Below are 26,779 nucleotides of genomic sequence, written 5' to 3'. Positions count from 1 at the left end.
TGGACAGGCCGCCAGGCCATCACAGGGCCCACACACATTCACACCTAGGGACAATTTAGTACGGCCAATTCACCTGACCTACATGTCTATGGACTGTGGGAGGAAACCGGAGCACCCGGAGGAAACCCACGCAGACACTGGGAGAACATGCAAACTCCACACAGAGAACAACCTGGGACGAACCCCGAGATTGGACTATCCCAGGGCTCGAACCCAGGACCTTCTTGCTGAGGCAACCGCGCTAACCACTGCACCACCGTGCCGCCCCAATTCAATTCAATACAATTCATTTAACATAAAATTATTGCTACTGTTTATTCTACTTGTTTTTCTTAATGGAAAACACTTGGGAAAGTCCAAGTAAAATACCTGAATGTAATGTCAATCTTATCTCTTTTTTCAGTTCTTCTCTCTCAACCTTTCTCTCGAGCATTTTCTCTTCATCCTTTCTCTCACTCCCCCACCTCTCTCTCTCAGATCATGGAGGGTCTCCTCTCGGTGCGTGCTAACCTTGGGGATGGGGCTCACACCCTGCATCTGCCTGGCCAGAGGCTGGATGGTGGACAGTGGATCCTGGTCAGCCTCCATCGCTATGACAACCTTTTCACACTGCGCCTGGGGCAGGGTGGCGGGATGCGGGAGGTCAGTGCCCAGCTGGGGAAACGACGGGAGATCATGGTCCATCCATCCAGCGTGATGGTTGGCAACGGACCCAACCCCGAAGACAAGGCTGACTTCCAGGGTGAGATCTTGGTCTGGGGTCTGGTCTGCTCTGAGATTGACTAGGTCAGCTTGAATTTAGAATTCACTGAGCTAATTTTAATATTATTACTCTGGTCAAGTTTCAACTAAATGCCTAAAATTGATATCTAGATTAGTCTAGTCTAAATACATCAAGTTTTATTGGGCAGCAGTGGCTCAGGAGGTGGTCATCTTGTAACTGGAGGGTTGCTGGTTCAATCCTCAGCTCCTTCTTGGAAAAATGTTAAGGTGTCCCTTAGCAAGACACCTAACCCCAAACTGCTCCCAATGAGCTGGTTGTTACCTTGCATGATTGACATTCACATTTGAGTGTGTGTGTTGTGTGGGCAAATGTGAGGCATTTGAAGCACTTAAAGTGGCTGTTGCAGCTAGAACAGTGCTATATAAAATGCAGACCATTTTCCAATGTGACTATGTTGGATGCTCATAGAAAAACATGACAGGCTTAATGCAATATCCTTGAATAGACACCACCCTCCTCCTTTCATCCTACTTTCTTACTTTTCTCTCCCTCTCACTCATCCTGTCTTTTTTCCCAAGTTCAGTCCTTTGCTGTTGCAGCTAGAAAAGCGCCATATAAATGCAAGCCATCCATCCATCCATGGCCATGCCATCAGATCTGCATTTTGTCTTTTTCAAGCTAATTCCGCCTCCTAGCGGTCATTCTGGGAGTTTGGTCATGTGAAGGCAGCCAAGAAAGTGATTTCAATGGTATTATTTCAACTTTGAAGTTAATATTTAAAGCCCTTTCCTTGAAGTCATTACCATTTTAGAGACTCTGCTTAACTATATTTTTATAAATTCTAATAGTTTACTCGAGTAAAAAAAATTGGATTCTATACTTTGATTTTTTGAACTAAATCAATATAAAGCAAAATTAATGAAAACTAAGTAACACCACATTAAACAAGTCTAAGTTAGGCTAAACTGAACTAAACTAAACTAAAATCAACTGACCTTAAAGTTACAGATCTTTTTTTGTGTAACTTCTATGATCATACTTCTAACTGTAGTGGTGTTTTGGATCTCGTACCAGTAATATATTTCAGGTGACACTGTCTCCAGGGTGTCTCCCCGCCTGCCACCCAATGACTGCTGGAATAGGCTCCAGCATCCCCGCGACCCTGAGAGCAGGATAAGCGGTTAAGATACTGGATGGATGTCTCCAGTGGTGTTGTGTTGGCATCTTCCCACATGTTTAAACCTGAGTTTCTACAGATCTCATTCAGTATCTGCTGGTAAAGGTCTACAAGTTTGTCCTGCAATATCTTTTTGCTAGCTACAACAATTTGCCTTCTTGCCCTTGATTATTAGATTTCTCGGGTAAATATTACCCAGCAGTAGTAATTAAAATAAGTAAGCTGTTCAGGTCCGATATTCTGTTCAAATGTGCTAGCAAAAAAGATATTTAAAAATAATACTTTTGTATGTAAATCTCCAGTACAGTAACTTTAACCACAATGAAATTTAACAAGGTAACAAGCAAAGCCAAACTAAACTAAGACAAGACAAACAAAGCTAGACTAAAGTAAGTTAGCTAATATAAGTCTAAGTAACAGTGTTGAAGAATCTCAACTGAATAAATGTCTGTTAGGTTGCTATCTTATTGCCGCTGGCGAAAGCCTTTGTATTTGCAGTTATGCCTAGAAACACAAACATGTATCTGTGGCGACATTCTCGTCACAAATGTCGCACAGGTAGTGATGTGTTTTACGTCACCCAGTGGCGGGGTGGTCCAAAATGACTCCTGGGAAGTGTATGCCAAAACTGAACGTGACAGAAATCTGTGAGTTTGTCCCTTTAAGCTAAACTTGAATAGAACCGAACCAAGCTAAACTCCTTCCTCCTCCCCAGGCTGTCTGCGTGACTTGCGTCTGAATGGTCACTCCCTCCCTCTGGACGGTCAGAGCTCAGAGTTTGTGACGGTATTGGAGCGTAGGGGCGTGACACCGGGGTGTCGGACCGACGCCTGCAGCTCCAGACCCTGCCGCAGCCCGCTGTACTGTGTGGACCTGTGGAGAAAACATCAGTGCAGGTGGGGAGGACAGCTGTATACATACACACACATGCATACACCACACATATAGACACACCACACACAGACACACACAACTTAACTTCTCACATCTTACACATACACAAAACATAGATGTACACACACACAACAATGCCTACACTTATACCAAAAATCAATATACATTCTCACACATTTACATGCACGCTCAAAAATTCACTTTCACATGTATACACACGTGCCCAGAGACTCCCACTCAGACACACATCGAAACACGTTTAAACACACATTTATGCGCACACACAAACAATGAGACATTAACTATTAGTAACCTCACTTAAAACTACAAGGACAAACTTGAAAAAGCACACACAAATTCACACAGATTGAGAGTTGTCCATCTGAAACAGAAAAATTCCTAAACATCCCACACAATAGGGTTTACATGAAACACAACACTGAATTTCCACATGCCTTTATCTGTCTGACTCCACACCCTGTCTGCCGTTGGTCCTCAGGTGCCCAGGCGGTCAGGTGACCGTGATGGACAACACAACAGGCCAGCAGCGCTGTGTGCCCTCACCTTGCGGCCCCTCAGCATGTCGCAACGGCGGTGTGTGCCAGGCTGTATCCCCAGACAGCTACCAGTGTCGCTGTCAGGAGGGGTTTCGGGGTCAACGCTGTGAGATTGGCCAGGTTAAAGGCCATCGCCTGGCTGCACTCAGCCCGAGCTCTATCCTGGCCATCAGCATGTGTTTGCTGGTGTTCTTCGGTAAGAGCATGGTGGAAAAATCCATTATTGATCGAGTCGTCTGAATGACAAAATCAATCAGTCATTCAGAACTATACATGTCTCCTTAACAACAGAACGAGAGGGATTTCACTCCTACCTAAAACAATCATGGGCGGTCAAAATGACACCTGGTTTTTAAACTCTATATTCTGTCAAGATAAATACCCCATTGAGATATTAATGCATTGCATATGTCTCTCCATCTCTTTTTCACTCAATCAAATTCAAATTTTTAGTCTTTGCAGTTTTTTTTATGTCTGTTCATATTTCTGTCTGTTTACTTTTATTTGTTTGTTGTGTATGAATGCATGTGTGTGTGTGTGTGTAGCTGTGCTGGTAGCAGTGACTGTGTGGAACCAGAAAGGAAGTCGTAATAAGTTCCGAAAGCGCGGTGTTTACCACATTCCTGCTGAACATGAGAGTTGGGAGGACATCAGAGAAAACATCCTCAACTATAATGAGGAGGGGGGCGGGGAGCAGGACCAGGTATGTACACACACACACACACTATCTAGACCAGGGGTCTCCAACCTTTTTGCACAGCAGTCCGGTTTAATATGGACAATATTCTTGCGGACCGGCTGGGGTGGGAGGGGGGTGTTAATCACGACCAGACTATAGGTTAGGTTTACAAGTCAATAGCATCAAGTAAGTAATGTTTGGATATTAAACACACAGCACATATTTTCTTTGCATGAACATATTAAAAACCTTGCAACTCGCCAATATCACCATTATTTGACCATTAACTAGAGTTGCAATGGCCATGTGTACTATTCACAGAGGATTGGGGAATAGTTGCAATCACAGCATTGTAAGATGCCGACAGATGTACTTTTAGGTCCCCCCCCCCCCCCCCGGTTCAGGGATGGTCCTTCCCTCTTCACACAGATGGCCTCCTTTACTCCCCGTTCAAACCAGCGTTCCTCCCTATCAAGGATGTGCACATCCTCATCCTCGGAAGAGTGGCCACTGGCCTGTAGATGGAAGTAGACTGTGGAGTCCAGGCCTGACGTGTTAGCTCTTCTATGTTGTGCCATCTTCTTGGCTAGAGTCTGTCTAGTTTCCCCAATGTATAAGTCACAGCAATCCTCCTGGCACTTAACAGCGTACACTATATTGCTCTGTTTGTGCTGGGGGACCTGATCCTTGGGGTTGACCAATTTCTGGCGCAGTGTGTTTTGGGGTTTGAAAGCAACAGAGCAGCACAGACAGACCGTACTAAATTCAGTGTAATTATAGCACAAATAGCCTATAACGTTATATGTTTATTATTCAGGTTTATTTATTTATTGCCGAATTATATCATTTCCTCGCGGCCCGATAACAAATGCTGTGCAGCCCGGTGTCGGTGGTTGGGGATTGCTGACCCAGACAGACACACACAAAAGGATGAGAGGCCTATTAAGATGGCATTGCAGTGATATGAAACATTGACTAAAACACAGAGAGAACATGCAAGAGATATGTTTTTGTTTTTTTGCAGGAGATATCTAGAACAAGTGTTTCAACAGTGCTTCAAATCACCACTAGGTAGTGTCATTAACACTGGTGCACAGACTAATGAGCTGGAGCCTAGTGGACTGGGCTCAACACAGTCCAATGGGGCAGTAGTTTAAGCCTTTAAAATCACGATATATCCCATTTTCAAAAACGGAAAGCTCACAGTACAGTCACGCTTATCTTCATCTATTTCCTGTTTATTCTGAATGTTTTTCAATAGGGGCAAACCTATAGTATAACAATTGACGGCACGGATGTAGCAAGTATTTGTGGAAGTGCAAATATATTCATTTCAACGTCCTACTATTTTTTCTGTGGAACACGCTAAGACATGTTTCACTATATTGTGAGCTTCTAGTTTTTGAAGAAGGTATATCGGCAAAGTGATAAGTGCCTCAACACTGAAGCAGTTGGTGTACTTTTTTTTTGTATGATTCGAAATGATGCCCAGCAAAGTTTTAATGAGGTCTACATTCAAAACAAATTGAACCTATCCTTTCAATTGATAAACCATAGGGTCTGGTCTCAATCCTATCTTTATCTCCTGTGTCTCCCTCCTAATCTAGTACTACAGCTGAGCAACTTACACTTAACTTTTTAAGAAATTAAGAAGTAAAATATTTCCCTCCATTCTCTTCCAGAATGCCTATGATATCACCGAGCTAAAGCGGCCCTTGTGCTCCAGCCTGTCCCAGTCCTCCTCTTGCACCACAGCCCCCCTCATCAAGTCCTCCCAGGGCTCCCAGGAAGAGGTGCACCCCTCTAGCTCGTCTTGCAGCTCTGGGGCTCCCTACCTCAGTATACCCCACCATCACCACCACCATCACCAGCACCACCCCCATGCTAGCAACACTAGCAGTGCCAGCTACGATGCTAACTATGCTAATGGAGCGGACTACACTAGCGGAGCTAATTATGTTAACCATGCTACCCACAAGACTGGAAATGTTGAGACGAGCGGTGCTGAGGCTAGCTACATGAATGCCCCCGCTGCGGGTTCACACTCTCACGTGGACTTTAAAAGTTATGTGGCCCGCATCATCTGGGAGGCAGACAATGACAGCGAAGCCTTTCCGCTGGATGCCTACCATGTCTGGTGCGTAGAAGGCTCTGGATCGTCGGTTGGAAGCCTCAGTTCGCTGGGGTCGGCCACTTCCCACCGAAATGTCACCGTGTCTGGGGAGGAGGAGGAAGAAAAGGGGGAGTTTGGTTACGATAGGCTATCACGTTGGGGGCCAAAGTTCCAGGCACTCAGTGAAATGTATGATCGGCCCCAGTTGGCCCTCACCTACAGGGACGCAGTGAGCTACATGCAGCGGAGCCACAGTCAGGATCCCCTCCCCCACCCACATTAGGGTTATCTGTACCCACCACGGATTCCCAACCCCAACCCAGCAAACCCACACATAACCAACCCTTGACAGGTACTTATAATGTTTAGCCGCATCTCAATGCCCTTAATGTGGTCCTCTTAAGACGAAGTTCCATCTCCTGAGTCGCTTAATGGATAGAGCAAGGCTCTGTCATTGACCATTAGGGGCTCTGCTCTCTCTAGGGCCTCTCACGTTAAAAAAAAAAAAGTGTTCCAAGGCACTCGAGGGTAAAGATATCCACCATATGGCATGTCTAAAAAAATGTCCTCAAATTTTTTCTTCAGTTTGGATGACAAGATGTGTGACAGGAGAGAGCAAAGGACTTCCAGTTAGTCTTCAGCCTGTCTTTAAGGATCACCAGGGAATAGTAGGCAAAGAAAAGGCCACTGTAGGAAGCTGAGATGTGTCCTTTGACAGTTGCTGCTCAGGAGTGTCAAAGGACAACAGAGCACATTACCAGTGGGTTGGCATAAGAGGCCTAATAGATACATCAGGCAAACAAAAATTTGTTTTTTGCTAAAGCAATTCCATCTGCTGTAATTATTTTGGTTTTTAGGCTTTTTGACAGTGTGTGGGTAGCAGAAGTCGCTCCTCGACACTTGTGACTGTATAATTGAGTCCCAGTGCAAGGCCAGAGTCGGTCACACCCACACTTTGTAACTGTTTTCATTTGGAAATGTTAGAGTTAATGAATTATGTTTGTGTCAATAGACTTTGTTAGTACAAAACCAGACTTGAACCTGTTCTAATAGCAACAAAACCACGAGGGATGTCCCCCGGGCAGCAGGAGCTGGGCACATGAAAATGGTGGCATTCTGATTTTTGATGTTGAAAGGTATCAAAAACAGTAAAATGTTTGCTCTTTTATTTTTGTTCTATTCCTGCTTCTTTATATTTGCCTTTGAATTGTGCAAAACAGTTGCGATTAGTATCTTAGTCAAGCAAGTGGCTTGTAGAGATGTTATATACAAAAATAAATAAATAAAATTTCATTCAACAAAGGTATAGAAGAACAAATTTCCCGACACTCAGCTTTATGATTTGCCATTTGGATGTTAGTCTCCACCACACAGGAGTTTCTACAAGGCAAAATTTAACTTACAAAAACAACACTTTATTTAAAATAAAAATCTTTTTTCTTCGTTTAACATGAATCTCATTGATTTTGTCAGATTAGTTGGATCAACCACAAATTCACTTAGTTTTCTTTTATTCTCGTTGCACTAGTAGAGGATTCTTTGTCCTCACCAAAAGCGGTTTTTTTTTGTTGTCAAAAACAGTTTAAAAAAAATTAAAAGGCTTGTCAAGCTTAGCAGGTGAACCCCCCCCCCCCCCGTATTTCAATCTTGTATAGTAGACACTAAGAAGAGGTTTGCAGAAGAGATTATTTTTATACTCCCATGTATAAACAGTTTCCCCTTCACCCCTTTCAGTTGGTTGTTCGTTGTGTAATGTGGTGGGTGGTGCTTTTCATTGTATTTCTGCTATTAGTTTGCAGTAGCAGTGGTGTTCAAACCCGCTTCTCATGCTGCATTCAGACTGCTAGCAACCACATTGTGAGACAGCGAATTTGAGATAGCCGAGCGACAGCTGTACTGCTAATAATGCTGCAGTGGTGGGCGGGACATAGGGCAATGCTAGTAGGTGATTGGCTGGTGATGGTCAACTTTGGCCAGAAGTTCGGTTACTGCTAGCTTACCCAAGCCGGTCAACATTTTCCGTTTGACTTTTATGAGCTGGTTAATTTAGTTCCTTGGTGATGTGTATGCACTTACTGTGAAAATGTCTTTATAACGACGTCTCATAACAGGTGTGAAAGTGTGGGTGAGGTTGTAGCTCGTTGAAGATATACCCCTCCCAAATTTAGCTGCTCCCACCTGTGGAAACTTTGTTCAAGTGGGGCAGGGAATTAGTTTTTTTCTCTACCAGGCACGATGGCAACTCAATTTCAGTATTCACCAGCCATTCACTATTTAACCAGCCATGTGTGATTTTTAGAAATAAAAATAACAAAACTCATGGTCACAGTTGCCCTCTTGCCAAAGTGGCAGGTAGACAAACCCAACCAGTCTCAGCCCAAGTTTACCAGTATGGTGTCTGGTGGCGGTTTCCCTCCCTACCTCCAAGCACCATCCTTGTAGTGTTGTGAAGAAAATGTCGACTGAATGTATTGTTTTCAAAAAGCCAAGAAATGTTCACGTCAAGGTCTGAAAGGAGACTCGTGGAGGTAGTCTACAAGCAAGCAGAGTACAATCAAGAAAATGTCATTAATGACTTTAACGTTTAACTTTAAAGTCACAAACATTCCTTTTTCATGGAGGATTACATTAGATTCACAATTCATGACAAAATTGATATTTATCAGCGTTATTGATATGAAATGAGGGAATTTGGATGAGGATCCATTTTCAAAATTGACTTCATGTGTAATGAAAATGGACTTCTTAGATGATTCTGTATTACTGTCAGATGTTTGCAGCCGAATCCAATTGCAAACATCCACCTTGCAATTGAATTCAAAATGGCCTCCCTTGTTTGGAATCTTTTTTTTTCCAAAGAGAGAAAAGGATAAAGAGCATTGGTTTTACAGCAGCTGTGAGAATTATTTAACCTCTACATATAATTTCTAAATATTCTTTTGTTTTGTTTTTTTGCCAAAAAACTGGGTTGAAAAATACATTCACAATCATGTTTTATATCAATTTATTATTAGGATGCACCATTGGTGCACCTTTCTCTACATTTATTATGGATATCATCGAAGAAAGAGAGTGAAAAGAACCTGTCGCAAAGCAAAATGAGTTGTTTATATGTGGTGATGATGAATTACAAAGAACTTATTAAGAAGTGTTGAGCACCTTTAAGCAGAACATTCTGTTAGCGTATTTTTAGGCTTCAACACTAGTTTCTTGAAGTACTTTATGTAGACGTTTGAGCCATCAATTCAAATAAATGTGCTTTTAACTAATTTTGTAGCACAGGAATATGTGCAAATGCTGGGAGAATAAATGATTTATATAACCTATGTAATCAAGTCAAATTCTTTGTCTCAAAGCATTTTGCAGACCAAAAGTACAGATTAGTAGCAGAGCTCAAACATAAACCATGATTCCAGGTACAACAGCCTCCCTCCCAACTGTACTGGCACATCGATGCAGAGGGAGCAGTAGAAACATCTTTTTTTTCTCCTCTGATCCTGTACTCAAAATCCAAGTGTCCCTTCTATAAATTGTGCTCTAAGCTATGCATCCAAATCAAATTACACGGGTGTCTTTTTATAAACTTATTTTAAGCTTCAAATACTGCAGTTTGTTTTGAGCTATGTGGTAAACGACAGCTGTGCCGATGTAACACAAAATCCAACGTTTTTTGACAGTCAAATGTATGCAAATGTGTTGATTGCTGAAAGTAACACAGACATACATGCACTTGCAAGACAGCCTTTTCACCCCAAACGAGCCAATGTCTAAAATTGTTGTATTGAAGACAGTCTTGATCTTGTTCTGTATGATATAATGTACATATATGTACGTTTTATAGCAACCGAACATGGAATATTCCTTTTGTATATGACTTTTAATAAAACAACTTCCCCCAAAGTACTTCTCGCTAAATAGATATCTTTCTTTTATCTCAGATATATGTCAAAAAAGAGAATAGATCGACAGATACAGAGACAGAAAGACGGATAACACCACAGTGCCACCGCCTGGTGAAATCCAAAAACGCCCAATCGGAGTAGAAAAAGGGGTTTTAAACGAGATCATAATAGCTTTATTTACTGATTTTACCTGCTCAATATCTATCAGTGATTTCAGAATTAGTTTCTCTGCTTTTCATTTTGACAGTCCATGTTTTCAAAGTGATTTTATACTAACCTTAAACCCGCTTTATGGACTATTGGCCTATTGAAGCAGACTTTCTCTTGTTTTGAGGCTACACAGCACTGGATTAAGCCTTCATCAAACTGACTTAGCCACCACGTGTATGATCGGTAGGGTCAAATTGATTCCTGCTTAGGGCTACGAAAAGGCTTGGGACTTGTTCTGGACTTATTTGATCTTTAAAGTAAAAGTGCTCCCCACTCTCTAAGGATGGTAAAGGCCTGGTTAGAAAAAAACAAAACATTTTGTATAGCAACACACCACACACGGACACACACACACACACAGAGGCGACTGGCGTGTAGGTGCCGGTGAACCCAATTGGAGCATATGAATTGTTCAATACTGCTGAATTGAGGTTAGTGAGCAAGTACGTACAGCTGTGGGGTGGGGGATGTGTAGCTTGGACACTCACCCCAAGCTTACAGTGCTTTCTCCCACGTTGCATTGTCCCTGACCTATATTGTGGCAGGCCTGAGATGGGTGGCGCTATGCTTTTGTCTTGTCCTGTCGCTGCAGTGAAATGGTTTCAGTTTACCTTCTAATACAGATTACACGTTTAATAACATAAAAAAGACTATGTGAAGTAGGCGTGAAATCGATTTATTTGCTAAGTGAATTTTACACATGCGCACATTTTTTTCTCTATCTGCATTTAATCTATCAAAACTTTCAGGAGCAGTGGGCTTCCCCATTCTCCGCTGCCCAGGGACAGAGTTTCAAGTTTATTTGTTATTCTCATGATGAAATTCCTGTTTTTGCCTGCTCAACACACAAGGGGGAAATAAAAGTACTTGGAGAAATCAAAGTGCAAAGAACAACATACAAGTACAAAACCAGCTCTAGATCTGGAGCCAGTGCCTCGGTCAAGGGCAATGGCAGGAGTACCGTATTTCCAAGACTATAAATCGCGATTTTTTACTCATCTGGCTGGTCCTGCGATTTCTATTCCAAAGTGATTTACACAATGTAATTTCGTTGGACTAATACACTGCATTTCAACTTAAGGCCGCTAGAAGAGAGTTTAATGTTGTGACTAAATTGAAAATACTGTACCACAGAAATTGAACGACGACAGAACGGACGTTGGAACTGTCTGCCGTGGTCATTTGAGTACAGGTAGTCCCTGGGTTAAGAACGCCCGACATACGAACTCCCGTACTTAACGAACCGCCCTCCGTAAAGCCTATTTAAAAAAAGAAAGAAGTTGTTCGTACTAACGAACGGACGGACTACTTTGCGCGACGCTCAAAACAATGCGTTTTGGGCGGTTCGTCGGCCCGAGAGGGAGAACAACGCCATTCATAACCATTACTGCGCTGGCAAGCGCGAATGGGGAAACCCCTGTGACTTTTGTCGAGCCCCTAGAGCCGAGGTATCAACCAAAAACACGTTAGAATAACCACAGTTCAGTGCAAGGATCGTAGAAGATGTTTGAACAAAGAACCAAAAAACACTTGCCAGACAGTAATATTAATTAAAAACACACGCTTTCGTGCAAATGCGGTTTTTCAGGGCTCTGTTTAAGTATCTTAAAGTCCATCAGTATCACTGAAAATTTGTATGCATTGTTTCGGTACGAAATAGGGAGCCCACAAAATGTCAACCCCCTAGACTGTTTAGTTTTTGTGTAGTGATCGCTCGAAATTTTCCGTAATTCAGTCTAAGATATATTTAACCAAAAACCAATAAATTGGTTGGAATTATGAATGGGGAAACCTAGTGCGTACTGCGTAGGGGCAATACCATCAATACCAACGGCACATGGGGCGCTTAGGGGATGGACAAGAGACGGACAGGGGACGGCCAGGGAGCGGCTAGGAGACGGGCACGGGGACCTGGGCGAGACTCAGGCGGGACTGTATCATAACGGAAATGGTAGTGGTACGTGTGATGTTCAGTATTAGGGGAATACACCTTTAAGGACACAGGGAATTATGGGATAGTAAACAGAGCAGCCACGGGAGCGGGAAGGCAAACGAAGGCCAGTCGGATCATGTGCACGTTATGCATGGAGCGAAATAAACATGCCGAAGTTCCACGGCTAATTCAGAAACGGGGTTATCATCTGTGAGAGTGAAAAGTAGGTCATTACAGTACGGAACTCTGGTAAAACAGAACCGATACTCGGATGGGACTCTAAACGGAATTATGGTACTTTAGCAGAACTCTGGTGAGACTGTTAACGGAACTGACTCGAAACGGGACTGCTATAAAAACTCTAAACGGGACTGCTACTTCAGTTTGATTTTAGTTGTCAACGTTACTCGACAATTTTATATTTCAAGCCCATGAGCTTATTACTGCACTGAATTGTAAGTAAGTCAATTCAAAATGTGTCGATATGGAATTCTAAAGATTTGATATGAAATTTTAGAATGGGGAAAACGGAAATCCCCATTCGCTTTTGTGTGTGTGTGAGTGTGTGAGTGTGTGTGTGTGTGTGGGGGGGGGGGGCTGTGATGGCCTGGCGGTCTGTCCAAGGTGTCTCCCCGCCTACCGCCCAATGACTGCTGGGATAGGCTCCAGCATCCCCGCGACCCTGAGAGCAGGATAAGCGGTGGTGTGCGTTGTTTTCGCTTAAAATTTTCGTGTTTACCCTCGTACTCATGGCTTCACAGCATAAATCTGATGCAAGTGATGGTGATGTACCGGAGAAAATGAAAACGATCACGGTTGAAACGAAAGTGGAAATAATAAAGCGTTCAGAGAGAGGTGAAACGCTCTTATTCTCCCCCCCCACCCCCCCACTTACCCGGTGGGCGAGCCCCGAGCAGGCTGTCGTTTCTGGCATTAAACGGCCGGGGCCAGCCTCCGCCGGTTGCGACCCACTCCCGGCCGGGACAGTGGCAGGTGGGGAGTTTGAAATGTTTCCTTAAAAGTTTTTTATATACTGCTCAAAAAAATAAAGGGAACACCTAAAAACACAATATAGACCTCGATGAATGAAATATTTCAGCTGAAAATCTTTATTTATTAGACAGAGGAATGTGTTTAGAGCAAAATAACCTAAGAATGATCAATGGAAATCAAAATCATTAGCCCATTAAGGTCTGGATTCAGAATCATACTCAAAATCAAAGTGGAAAATGAAAACATAGGCTGATCCAACTTCTGTGGAAATTCTTCAAGACGATTCAAAATGAGGCTCAGTAGTGTGGTCGGCCTCCACGTGCCTGTATGCACTCCCTACAACGTCTGGGCATGCTCCTGATGAGACGACGGATGGTCTCCTGAGGGATCTCCTCCCAGACCTGGATCAGGGCATCGGTCAACTCCTGGACAGTCTGTGGTGCGACATCGCGTTGGCGGATGGTACGAGACATGATGTCCCAGAGGTGCTCGATTGGATTCAGGTCTGGGGAACGTGCAGGCCAGTCCATAGCATCAATGCCCTCGACATACAGGAACTGCTGACACACTCTGGCCACATGAGGACGAGCATTGTCATGCATGAGCAGGAACCCAGGGCCCACTGCACCAGCATATGGTCTGAGGATCTCATCCCGGTACCTAATGGCAGTCATGGTACCTCTGACTAGCACGTAGAGGTCTGTGCGGCCCTCCGAGGATATGCCTCCCCAGACCATCACTGACCCACCGCCAAACCGGTCATGCTGGAGGATGTTGCAGGCAGCAGAACGTTCTCCACAGCGTGTCCAGACTCTCTCACGTCTGTCACATGTGTTCAGTGTGAACCTGCTCTCATCTGTGAAGAGCACAGGGCGCCAATGGCGAATCTGCCAACCAAGATGTTCTCTGGCAAAGGTCAATCGGGCTGCACGGTGTTGGGCTGTGAGCACAGGCCCCAATTGTGGACATCGGGCCCTCATACCATCCTCATGCATTCTGTTTCTCACTGTTTGAGCAGAAACCTGCACATTAGTGGCCTGTTGAAGGTCGTTTTGTAGGGCTCCAGCAGTGCTCCTCCTGTTCCTCCTTGCACAAAGGACCAGATAGTGGTCCTGCTGCGGGGTTGTTGTCCTCCTGCGGCCCCCTCCACGTCTCCTGGTGTACTGGCCTGTCTCCTGGTACCTCCTCCATGCTCTGGACACTGCGCTGGGAGACACATCAAATCTTCTTGCCACAGCACGCATTGATGTGCCATCCTGGATGAGCTGCACTACCTAAGCAACTTCTGTAGGTTGCAGATACCGCCTCATGCCACCTCTAGTGGTGAGGGCACTAGCAAAATGAAAAACTAACCAAAGATCAGCCAGAAAAGATGAGGACAGGCAAATGGTCTGTGGCCACCACTTGCAAATCCATTCCTTTTATAGGGGTTGTCTTGCAAATTGTCTAATTTCCACCTGGTGGAAATTAGACAATTTACCAACAGGTGAAATTGATTCACAAATCAGTGTTGCTTCCTAACTGGACAGGTTGATATCTCAAAAGTGTGATTGACTTGGAGCTACATTGCATTGCTTATGTGTTCCCTTTATTTTTTTGAGCAGTGTACATACCTGTATACTATGAAAGGTGTCCATGCACTAAATCCTTCAAGCAGTAGTTTTTCTATAAATTTATTTCTGATTTTTCCCTTTTTTCTCCCAATTTAGTGGCCAATCGATCCCTATTTTAATTCAAACACCCACCCTCGTACTGCATGCGTTCGCCAACTGCATCTCTCCGGCCGGCAGTCTCGAAGGAGACTGTCTCCCCACTTTCGTAACAAGGCGACTCCAGGCCGAATCGCTGTTTTTTCCGACACACACAGAGACGCATTCACGTGACGAACACAAGCCGACTCCGCCCCCTCCCGAAGACAGCGTTGCCAATGACTGCTGCTTCATCGAGTCCGGCCATAGTTGGATCTGACGAGACCGGGGCGCGAACCCCAGTCCCCAGTGGGCAACTGCATCGACACAAAGCCGATGCTTAGACCGCTACACCACCGCGGACTCTTAAGCAGTAGTTTTTGAGAGAGGAGGCTGCTCTCCTATTGGCCAATGCTTATGAGTCAAATACTGAAAATCTAAAACATGAACTTCATCAGACAAGGAGAGTGTTCGATAGACTACAGAAAGCAGAAAAAGTGAGTCCTAGCACTCTGATGGAATTTGCACAATTTTTGGAGCCATACCAGGATGGGTTCTATGAGCTGTTCAGGTTGTGCAAAATAGCTATAGTGTTACCAATGAGCAGTGCAACATGTGAACGGAGTTTTTCAACTCTCAGGATCATAAAGAATTATTTGCGGTGTACTATGACGGAATAGATTGTCAAGTTTGGCTATACTCAGCATTGAATCAAAACGCAGCAAAGTTTTGGATCTAAATAAGTTTGTTGGGCGTTTTGCAGAACAACACGGTAATTGCCGTATTCAGCTCTTGTAGCTTCAAGACTATACTTTCAGGGATCGTTTCCATAGGTCTTAACTTGAGAAATGTGTTTCTAAAGTGTGAGTCCCGCCACCCACGACGACGAGTTGCGGCGTTTCTTTCTGAGCGCGAAGCGGGTCCAGGGAAGTGATTTGATCACAGGCTCTGTACTATTGATGACCGTTCAATGTTCCTTATGGGAGCATCGAGGGAAGGAGCGCGTTCAGAGCTCTTGTAGATTCATGTCAACTTTATGCTGCACTGGCTCTGCTCACTAATGTAAGGCTTTTTTTCTGGAAAATCTTGAATATGTGTCATGTACATCCTTGTTTCATTTCTTTTTGCCAGAATGATATGGTCCAAAGAATCTTATCGCATTTTGGTGAAAATTAGGATGTTAAAAGTAGGCCTATCATTTCCATCCACTTCACTTCAGTTGAAATTTCTATGTTTACACAAAAAACTTAAATGATGAAGCCAGTTTTTGATTTATTGTTGCTATAGAAGGTATGGAAACTGAATGTAAGCAAAATGGAATGGCTTAATCCTGTAAATAGATTACTATTGCACTGAAGTTGGACTTGTGATTGACAACTGATGGGAATAACTCATATCTACAACTGCCTGACAAATACAAATGAGATTTACTAATTTAACAGACCTATTGCAGCAGTCTTTGCATAAATTTGATGACCCCTGCTGGTCTAATAGTGCAAAAGAAAGAATTTTGGGGATAGGCAAGTCAGCTTTTTTATATAATTTAATGGGTTTTTGCTGCTTCTGCCTAGCTTTTAGGCTGCAGAGATTAAAGGTGGCCTTATCGTTTAGTTTCTCAATTTTGTTGGTTTTGTCCTCGTCCTTTTATTGGTTTTAGTTTGGGAACATCCAAAAATGTCTAAAGATTTGGTAAAAAAAAAACAACTTCTAATGCTAGCTTCAGATATTTCTATTCAATGTTTTAAATCTACCACAATAATGTTTTTGAGTTCAAATATCTCAATTCGGGGGCTTTTCCAAGCAAATACTGATATATGTGATCATTTGCGATTAAATCAGCATATATATATATTTCTGCCACTCCTCAAAGTCTCCATGCCACCCCCATGAATATTTCTCTAGATCCGCCCCTGATCAGAATGTCTGTTCTACTCATTCAATTTCTATGGTATCACCATATAAATACACATTATACACCTAAGAAACATGTTTTTTTCTTCACAACAACACGTTTTTTGTTTTTTTTTTGCTGAGTGCGATTCTTACTCTGGTATGACTTGTAGTCCGGGAAATATGCTATCTACTTTCCATCAAATCAGATAATGAAGTGCTCATTTATTCTCTGACCTTTTTCTTGTTCAATAGTTCTAAAATCTGTTCTAGAATCTCAGTCATAAACATAATTTTACTTTGTCAAACCAAAGACTTAATTTCCTAGCCATCCTTTAAAAAATGTTTTAAGTTTTGTTCACTTGGAAGAAAACCTAAAACTTTAAATGATTACACTAAGGGATCTTGTACAATTTCCTAGGAGGATACTTATATTATAACATATAAGTTGATCCATAAGCTACATTTCACACAAGCGGAAAATGCTTTCTAAAAAAAAAGAAAAGAGTTTTAAGCCTAATGCTTACTTGTTAGAATGGCCGACTGACCGATTACGCAACTGTTTTGGTATACCAGAGGGGTGTGTGTGTGTGTGTGTGTGTGTGTGTGTGTGTGTGTCAGAACAATGCCGGTATTTGGAGATGAGGGGCACGCTTTCCCAGGCCAACACAATAAACTTACTCCACAGGGGCTCTCTGGGAGGAGGGGAGAGTCTGGCACAATCGCCTATACACATGTATAGCCTATAATATATATGTCTGGCACAAACTGAAGGATGCCAAGCTGCTAAGCACAGGGTTCACTGCCGCGGTCACGATTCAGCCTTTTGTGAATACTGGGAGGACAGAGATTTGTGTGTGTGTGTGTGTGTGTAATGTTTGTGTATGTCTGTATTGTTCATGTTTACCAGCCCAAACAAACCCTGTTTCTAGCGACATCACATTTCAAAGTTTCCAATCATCAAAATTCCTCCATTTTTTTACTTTACTCAACACTTGATGGAAGTGTCGCCCTCTATCTTCTGTCAGGTCATTTCCTGTTGGAAAATTCACACTAAATTGTGACCCTGATGGTTGTTTTTGACACCCGCGTGATAAAAGAGTCTACCAACAAGAGAGCCTCCTCTGGGATGTGGAAGCGGGTGCTATTGCCATCCCCCCACAGATAGTAAGTACAGTTCAAACACACAGAGGAAACAAATGAAGAGGTTCCCCTTCATGTACATACTCCGTTTCTATCCTTCATTGGTATCATAGCATTGTGTTAGCATCTAGTATGAACAAGATGAGAAAATGAACATTTACAATTATGTAAATTGCAGAGATAAGCATCTTAAAACTGGCAGCCCTGATGTATGTTTGAATCCTAATCAAGGGGAAAAAAGTTTTCTTTAAAACAATTAAGACCACCCAGCAATGTAATGCTGAACACACCATGGGCGTAGGCTTGCTTGGAAAGATGGTGGGGAGTCTGTGGACATAATTATTTTTTTAAACTCTCATAACACCAAGGGATCATGTTGCACTTGAAGGTTTGCACAGATTTACAGACATACACATAAGTTTGCTCATGTACGTACTTCTTTTTCGTAAACTTTTGCAAACATTCTTTCAGGTTTTATGCAAAACCTCCTCTCTTTTTTTAGACAAGAAAATTTTGAAAAAAAAAATTCAGTGGGCTCAGTTTTCATAAATGGTAGGGACACTGTAGTAAACCCTACAAGTTGATGAGGACAGACCCAACCGTCTGCACTTAAATCTACACCCATGCTGTACACACATTACAGGTCCCTGATATGCCTCAAAGTTGCTTAATAACACAGAGTAAAATTACGCCCAAATCGAGAAGGAGCTTTATGCAGCCCTCTATGGATGTAAGAGATTTCATGCATACATCTATGTGCGATGTGTAACAGTGGAATCAGATCACAAGCCACTAGAGGCAATACTCTGCAAGCCTCTAGCCCTTGCACCCCCTCATCTACAGCGCATGATGCTCACGCTGCAAAAATAGAGCATAACCCTCATCCACAGAGCCGGCAAAGAGATTCCAGTTGCCGACACACTGTCAAGAAAATCCATGGATGATGAGGACAGTTCACTATCTGAGGTTATGGAGACCCAAGTACACACCGTCATCAGCACAGCTCCAGTGAGTGCTGACAGGCTAGATGACATCAAGGCAGCTACAGCTGAGGATGAGCAGCTGTCCACCCTTAAGCAAGTCATTCAGTCAGGCTGACCAGAGACAAGAAAAAAATGTCACTCACTCATCAGTGAATATCGGAACCACCGTGATGAGATCACAGAGGCTGATGGAATCCTCCTGAAAGGAGAGTAAATCATCATTCCACACAAACTCTGAGCAGACATGCTACAGCGCATACATAGGGGAGAGCAGGGTGACTTGAGCCTGTGGGGAAGCTGAGCCACCCTTTGTTTCGAGGCAACCATGGACAAAATTGGTCATGTGACCACACATTTTTGAAGAGTCATCTATTTTACACGTTTAAGTTCAAAAACTGTTTTTGCCGTGATTTTTTTATGTTCAGGGAGTCATAATTCTTGTGTCTGAACAATTTCAGACAAGTTTGAAAAAATCTCACACGTGTTAATGCTTTATGAAGTTAAAATATAGGCTATACTGTTAGCATGACATTAGCTCTAAACTGCTGGATGATACAAATTTGTTAAAATGGCAGATGTGGGGAAATTTGAGCCAAAAGGCCAGGGGGAAGCTGAGCCAGTGGCTCAACTCCCCCGCTTATGATTATTATTATTAAAGTTTTATTTTACTGTAATTCTACATTAAATTCTTGCATTTTATCACTGAAATGATGTGACATTTTGAATTTTAGACCAAAAACCATCATGCCACATAAATGGAAGACAGACAGGGCTTCAACTCCTCTTGTGGATTTGGAGAGAGCAGTGGAAAAGGTATAGAATGGTAAGTCCATACGTCAGGTGGCAAGGGACATTAAGATCGACAGGATGACTTTAAAGTGATACATGGATTTGAAACAACTAGGAGAAGTAAAAAGAAGAGGGTATGAGAAAACAGGACATGCCAATCAAGTCTTCGATGAAAAAACTGAGACAGCGCTTGCAGACCATATAAAAAATCTAGCTGCAATGTTTCACGGTCTAAGTGCCATGAAATGTCGTGAACTGGCATTTGAGTTGGCACGACGAAATGAAAATGTCCCTGCAAGCTGGATCAGAGAGGAAAACGCAGGTTAGTCTGAGTGTGCATTTATAGAAATGGGGAATATTAATAATTATTTTCCCAGGAAATGCCCACCATTACTTTGCGGCTAGCATGTGGAGAAGTGCCCACAGAATGACTGTTTAATGACTATTGTTGAAAACAGCTCTGCCAGTAAAAAAGTCCCAAACTGGACATTTATTTAGAGATTATAGCTTTAACTTGTTGTGTAAATCTCAATGATAACTGCAATAGTTGAATAAAGGATGAACTTTTAACCTTTTCTAGGACGTGATTGATTCATGAGTTTTAAGGTGCGCCACCATCTGTCATGCCGCACTCCTGAAGCAACCTCTCTCGGAAGAGCCACTGCCTTTAATAGGCCTACCACATTAACTGACTAAATCTGCAACCTCAAACTGTGTTAAGCTTCTCTGATTAACAGCACTCATTTTGAATCTCATTTCACATATAACGTCCCTCCACACATGATCTATAACATAGAAGAAACTGGTGTTACAATGGTGCAGACACCCAAGCAGATTGTAACAGATGGGGAAGAAGCAAGTGGGTTCGGTAACATCTGCTGAAAGAGGGGAGCTCGTCACTGTGGCCTGTGCAGTAAATGCAGCCCCACCCATGTTCACCTTTCCTTGTGTCTGTATCAAAGACCACTTCATCAGGGGATCACCAGCAGGATCCATAGGTCATGCAACAAAATCTGGATGGCTGAATGAAGAAGCCTTTGTCATGTTCCTGGAGCACTTCATACGTCACACAAACTGCTCCACTGATCATCCAGTTCTGCTGATTCTTGATAATTGTGAATCTCACATTTCACTTAAGGCTGTGAAAACTGCAAAAGAAAATGGTGTTGTCATACTCACTCTGCCACCTCACACCCCCCATCGCGTACAACCCTTAGATAAAACAATCTATGGACTACTGAAGACCTACTACAATAGAGCCATGGATAGTTGGATGCGTACAAATCCTGGTAAAACCGCAACAATGTATGATATTTCGGGACTTGTGAAGGAAGCATTCATCTCTGCAATGACACCAAGGAACATATTCTCAGGATTCAAAGTGACAGGCATATTCCCGTTCAACAGGGATATTTTTCCAGATGAAGGTTGTGCCCCATCCATGGTCACAGAAAAGCCAAACCCAAAACCCAGAGGAGCGATCCAACAGTGCTGACCTGCCTGTACCATCAACTCATGCCATGAGTCCCGATTGCTCATCAGCAGTTCCAGACCCAGAGGAGCCACCTGCTACTCTGCCTGAACCATTAAACAGAAACATAAATCCCAAACACTCACCTGTAAGTGATTCTATACTGGTTCTCCTGCCCATTTGGGGTATGTGTCCCCAGAAGACATACTTCCCTGCCCTAAAGCCACATCAACTAAATCTAGAATGAAAAGGAAGAAAGTACAAACAAAAATCTTGACCAACACACCAGAAAAGCTGGAGAAAGCACACAATGACAGAGAAAATAAAGGCTAAAAAAGAGAAGAAAAAGACTGAAAAAGAGAAGAAAAGGGCTCTGAAAGGATCAATACAAATCAAAATCAAGAAGAAAACTTGTCTACAGTAGCTCAGAAGAAAGTGACATAAACATTTTGCTTAATGACACCACTGACTATGATAGTTCAGAAGATGACCTGGGTGATGATGATGGTGACAAGACTCTGTCTGCTGGTGACTCTGTCATTGTGAACTTTGCAGGTAAAAACCAATCATGTAATTACATTGGATTGGTAGAGAAGGTTGAGGGTGCTGACATCAGTGCAAAGTTTCTGAGGCAAAGTCGTGGGAGTTCTGTGGATGGAAAGCCCACCTTCACATTGAAAGAGAATGATGAAGGACTCATCCCTAGAGGCGATGTGCTCAAGAAACTACCCAAACCGCAAAAACTCGCCACAACAGCCAGAAGGGAGCTGAAGTTCATATTCCCCCGCAGCATTGACAAGTGGGATGTTGAGTAGCAGCCCAGTTCTGTGAGGAGAATTGAAGTCGATTTTGTTCTTCATTTTGACCTTGATTTTGTTCTGAAAATTTTAAATAGGCATTGTTTAAGAAAATTTGCCTTTGAAGTTGTTAACTTTATATTTAGATAAAACCTTTAAGAAGTCATTTGGTATTGAATTTGTCTTGTTTTGATATAGCATTACATGAGGTGAAAATATTCACTTTTACTTCAATATAATCAGTGGTACAATTTACCTCCATGTGGCTCAACTTATCCTATCCCAAGGCTCAACTTACCCCTCATTGGGGCAAATTGAGCCAAGAAACCACTTTTCTTTGGAAATTAATATTTTGAAAACTGTTTATTTTAGATCCAAAGTGATTATTCCCATGGATGTGCCACACCCTGAGATATACAGTGCTGCTTGAAAGTTTGTGAACCCTCCAGACACGGTCACTGTTTTTGTAAAAAACATTAAAATAAGCTTATTACACATACATCCAAATCCCAATTTGTAAAGCACACCTTCCAAATAATGGACACACACACAAAGAGATATATTTTCATTATTTAATTCAACAAAGGCGGTTTATTTCACAAAAACTGAAAACAACATGTGCAAAAGTATGTGAACCCTTGTATTAGTAGCTTGTGGCTCCTCCTTTTGCAGCCATTAATTCAACCAAACGTCTTCTGTAACCACTAACCAGTCTCTCGCATCTGCTTATGGGGATTTTTGCCCACTCCTCCTTGCAGAACTCAGCCAGTTGAGAGAGGTTGGAGGGACATCTGGTATGTACCAACTTCTTCAGGTCTCGCCACAACATTTCAATTGGATTAAGATCTGGACTTTGACTGGGCCTATCCAGAGTACGAATCCTCTTTCTCTGAAGCCATTCCTTTGTAGTTTTGCTGGAATGCTTTGGGTAATTGTCTTGTTGCATAATCCATTTTTGTCCCAGCTTCAACTCCCTGACTGATGGCAGGAGATTCTGGTCAAGAATTTGTTGATATGCCGGAGAATCCATGGTTCCTTGGATAATATGGAGTCGTCCAGGTCCAGAAGCAGAAAAGCAGCCCCAGACCTTCACATTTCCACCACCATGCTTCACTGTTGGGAGAAGGTTCTTTTCTTCATATGCAGTCTTGGCTTTTCTCCAAACATGTTCATTTTGATTGTGACCAAAAAATTCTATTTTGGACTCATCTGTCCAGAAAATGGCCTTCCAGAAGGTCTCTGGTTTGTCCAAGTGCTCTTTGGCAAAGTTGAAATGGGCAGCTTTGTTCTTTTTTGAGAGCAGAGGCTTCCTTCTAGCAACCCTCCCATGAATGTCATGGCTATTCAATTTTCGTCTGATTGTAGACGCATGCACATTTGTCTCAGATGCTACCAGAGAGGTCTGCAACTCTCTAGAGGTGATGTGTGGGTTGGCCTTTACCTGATTTATTATTTTTCTGGTGCTTCTGGGTGATATTTTTGATGGGTGTCCACTTCTAGGCAGAGTTGCTGTCATGTTGAAGGCCCTCCATTTGTAAATTATTTGTCTTACAGTGGATGGATGGAGCTGGAATCTTTTGGAGATGGTCTTATATCCCTCCCCAGACTGATGGGCTGTCACTACCCTCTTCTTCATGTCCTCGCATATCTCCTTTGCTCTCGGCATTGTTGATTTGTATGGGAGCACAGTGGTTTGGTTGGTTTCCTCTCTCTTTTAATTAGTGCAGGCCAAACCCTTTCCCAAGGATGTCTCATTTCATTCGTCTGCTTAAATGATTAATTAAGCACCCAAATGTGTTTCACCCGTGTCTGTTACCTGCTTGACTTAACCAATGCAGCTGGGGGTTCACTTACTTTTGCACATACACTAATTTCATGTTTCATGTAGTTTTTGGGCTACTTAAACAAGTCCCACTAAACAAGTACATGCAACTGATAAACATATATCTGACATTTCATACAAAAACTAGTGATGATGGAATAAGAAAATCATGGTAAAACAACAGAAAAATCTAAACTGCTCAAAGGGTTCACATACTTTCAAGCAGCACTGTATGTACATATTTTAGTTGGAGACATCACTGTCATGCCCTCACTAAAAGACACCTCAAGTAAAAACTGGCTCAACTCACCCCACTCTCCCCTACAGGACACTTTGCGGTGGAGAAAAGTAAACACAGAGCAAGGGACATAATGTTTTGGCCAGGCATGAGTCAACAGATAGAGGAAACGGTGATAAAGTGTGGCACATGCCAAACACACTGCAATGCGAACACAAATGAGCCATGCTCTCACAGCCTATTCCAGGGAACCCGTGGCAAACTGTAGCCACAGATCTATTCTCCTGGAATTCTAAAAACTACATTGTCATATGTGACTACCTCAGCAGGAACTTTGAAATCAACCACCTGCACAACATCGCCACGGCTGCTGTCATCCATATAATGAAAGCTGTGTTTGCTATACATGGCATACCAAAAACAGTCATTAGTGACAATGGGCCATGTTACAGCTCATGCGAATTCCAACAGTTCGCACAGTCATGGGCTTTTCAGCATGTTACTTTGAGCCCTCATCACCCCCAGAGCAACAGCCTAGCTGAAAAATGACTGTCCAGACCACAAAGCAGATCCTCACAAAGGCCAAAGAGGACAAGTAATCCAGTAATATTAGGTAATTTTTTCGCCAAGGTTGGAAAAAATTAGTATAAAGCTGGAAATTGCTGGATGCAATCCTTTAAGCATCCTCAACAACATACTAAAATTCCCCTTGTATCCTCCTTGAGCTTTTGCTGTTATGACGTCATGATGTCATGAGTGTCACTGATGTCGAAAATAGTGTTTGAGCTAAGACATACAGTCCATGAGTTCATCATTTACTTCTTTGCAGTGCTAGCTTCATTGTTTGAAAAAAGAGACTGTTTCAAAATGAAACATGTTATATCATGACATCAAATAGATGTCATGACATCATGTCATGACGCCATCGTGGTGTCATGATGTCATGTTGTAAATATGTCCTAATTGAGCTTCATGTTGTTTTTCCTTAATCTTTCACAGTATCAGGACGTTTTTTTCCACGTTTTTCAGGGTATGTCAAGAAGTTAAGATTCAGAAGAGTAAACACTGTCGTCATGGTTGAGGACAGCATTTGCATTCTGTGTGATAAAGAACTCTTAGCAGAGGAGGCAGTTACTGTGACTAGAGGACTGGATACCATTCGAAAAAGCAGCGTGCAGCGAGGGGACAGAATCGCAGAGAGGTTGACTGCCCTTTCATCCACTGATGTGCACAAAATATGTCGTAAAAACTATACACATCAATCTAGTATTGTGTTCGTGCTTCATCCTTCTCCAAAAAAAACAAAAAACCCTCAGATCATCACTGCCACCATTTCACTTTAAACAACACTGCTTGTTTTGTGGTGATGACTGTGACATATCAGTGGAAACAAAAAAGCATTTGGGCAGGCGGAAAAGTATACACAAAGTACGAACAATGTCCTGTAAAGACACTATTGCCAAAGCAGCAGATGAACGCGATGACGAATGGGGACACATAGTACTTTCGCGTGTTGATTCCGTGATTGACTTGGTGACTGCTGAAGCCAATTACCATGGCAAATGTTATGCAAATTTCTTCAAATTGCCATCAGAACATAAGCCAGGCCGTCCACAAGACAACGCTTTGGCCGAGGCACATGAAAAACTGTTCGCATACCTGAGTGAAAACGATGAATGCCAATTGATGAGTTACTTCAAAAACTTGCAGAATATCTTCCACAATCTGCAGAACTGTGTTCCAAGAAGAAAATGAAGAAAAAACTCCAAAGAACATTTTGAGGATGATGTTATCATTGCTAGCAGATGTGGAAAAACACCAGTTGTTTGTTTTAAAGACATGGGATTTAAGATTCTCAATAACTCTTGGTATGAACAAAGATTTCCAAGTCCAAAAGCTGAACGTTTGCGGATCGTGAAGACTGCAGCCACTATTATAAGGGAAGATATTCGCTCAAAGGCTTTCGACACTGATGTGTATGCAACTTCTGAAACAGCATGGCGAACTGAGAATGTCTCATCAATTGCACGATAACAAAGATGTGGATACTCTACTACAATGGCTTATGGTCCATAGTCCCATGCCATCAAATCGGGAATTGATGTCACTAGCAACTGGTGTCGTTGGTGGTGACATGATAAATTGTGATTCTGCAGTTGAAGTTGGAACAGCAGCAATGCAGAAGATATTGGGTAAGACATTTGGAGACATCCATCTGCACCAAAAAGTCAAAGTTCTTCCACGTCCTGCATAGCAGTATCCCTCGCTCTACCTGTCAACGATAGAGCCACAGCCAACGCTTGCTTTTTCTTGTCCAAGTTCGTCACCCGTCTCCATATTTCCACTTCATTTTTCCAGTTTTCATACGGCTTCTTTTCATCAAATCCCGGAGGCTGTCTGAAGTCATTCGAGGCAACCATCCTCTGCTACCAATGATAGTTTCAAATAAGACAACTGTACTTATTTAACTGAGTTTTATTTGCGCTCTCAACAGCAAGTGGCCACAGCCTACCCAACATTTCAACAACTGCCTTTTACTAGCAGCGCGCCTTCCTCCTAACAGGAGGGTTACCGTAAAGACTGCAGTAGAAGTGACTAACAAAACAGGCTACCGTATTAACTGTATTATAGGCACCAACAAAAGTTAACTTAACAAACTTAACACTTGTCAGAAGCATCTAGCACGTTGCTCTTCTTGCACGCCATGACTGGTTGTGACATCACATCTGCCTTGTACAGACAAGGCAAGAAGAAGGCATTCAACCTTCTGCAGAAA

The 26,779-nt window shown here is 42.6% G+C and overlaps 1 protein-coding gene and 1 non-coding gene across 2 annotated transcripts in view; both read left to right on the top strand.

Moving 5' to 3' along the window:
- Positions 1–6,427, top strand: part of si:dkey-22o22.2 (neural-cadherin) — a 178,092-nt gene extending 171,665 nt beyond the window's left edge. The window contains exons 30-34 of the mRNA XM_056286943.1: positions 478–742; positions 2,617–2,797; positions 3,295–3,548; positions 3,898–4,055; positions 5,714–6,427. Of these exons, the coding sequence (XP_056142918.1) occupies positions 478–742; positions 2,617–2,797; positions 3,295–3,548; positions 3,898–4,055; positions 5,714–6,427 (1,572 nt within the window). The remainder of the gene's footprint in view (positions 1–477; positions 743–2,616; positions 2,798–3,294; positions 3,549–3,897; positions 4,056–5,713) is intronic.
- A 9,245-nt stretch (positions 6,428–15,672) lies between these two features.
- LOC130118697 (small nucleolar RNA U3) lies at positions 15,673–15,882 on the top strand. The gene has a single exon (XR_008810768.1). It is a non-coding gene; the product is annotated as a small nucleolar RNA U3 (small nucleolar RNA).
- Positions 15,883–26,779: the final 10,897 nt, after the last annotated feature.

Source organism: Lampris incognitus, chromosome 9 (genome assembly GCF_029633865.1).
Source record: "Lampris incognitus isolate fLamInc1 chromosome 9, fLamInc1.hap2, whole genome shotgun sequence".
Lineage (NCBI taxonomy): Eukaryota > Metazoa > Chordata > Actinopteri > Lampriformes > Lampridae > Lampris > Lampris incognitus.
This window is presented reverse-complemented; position numbering and strand designations above follow the sequence as displayed.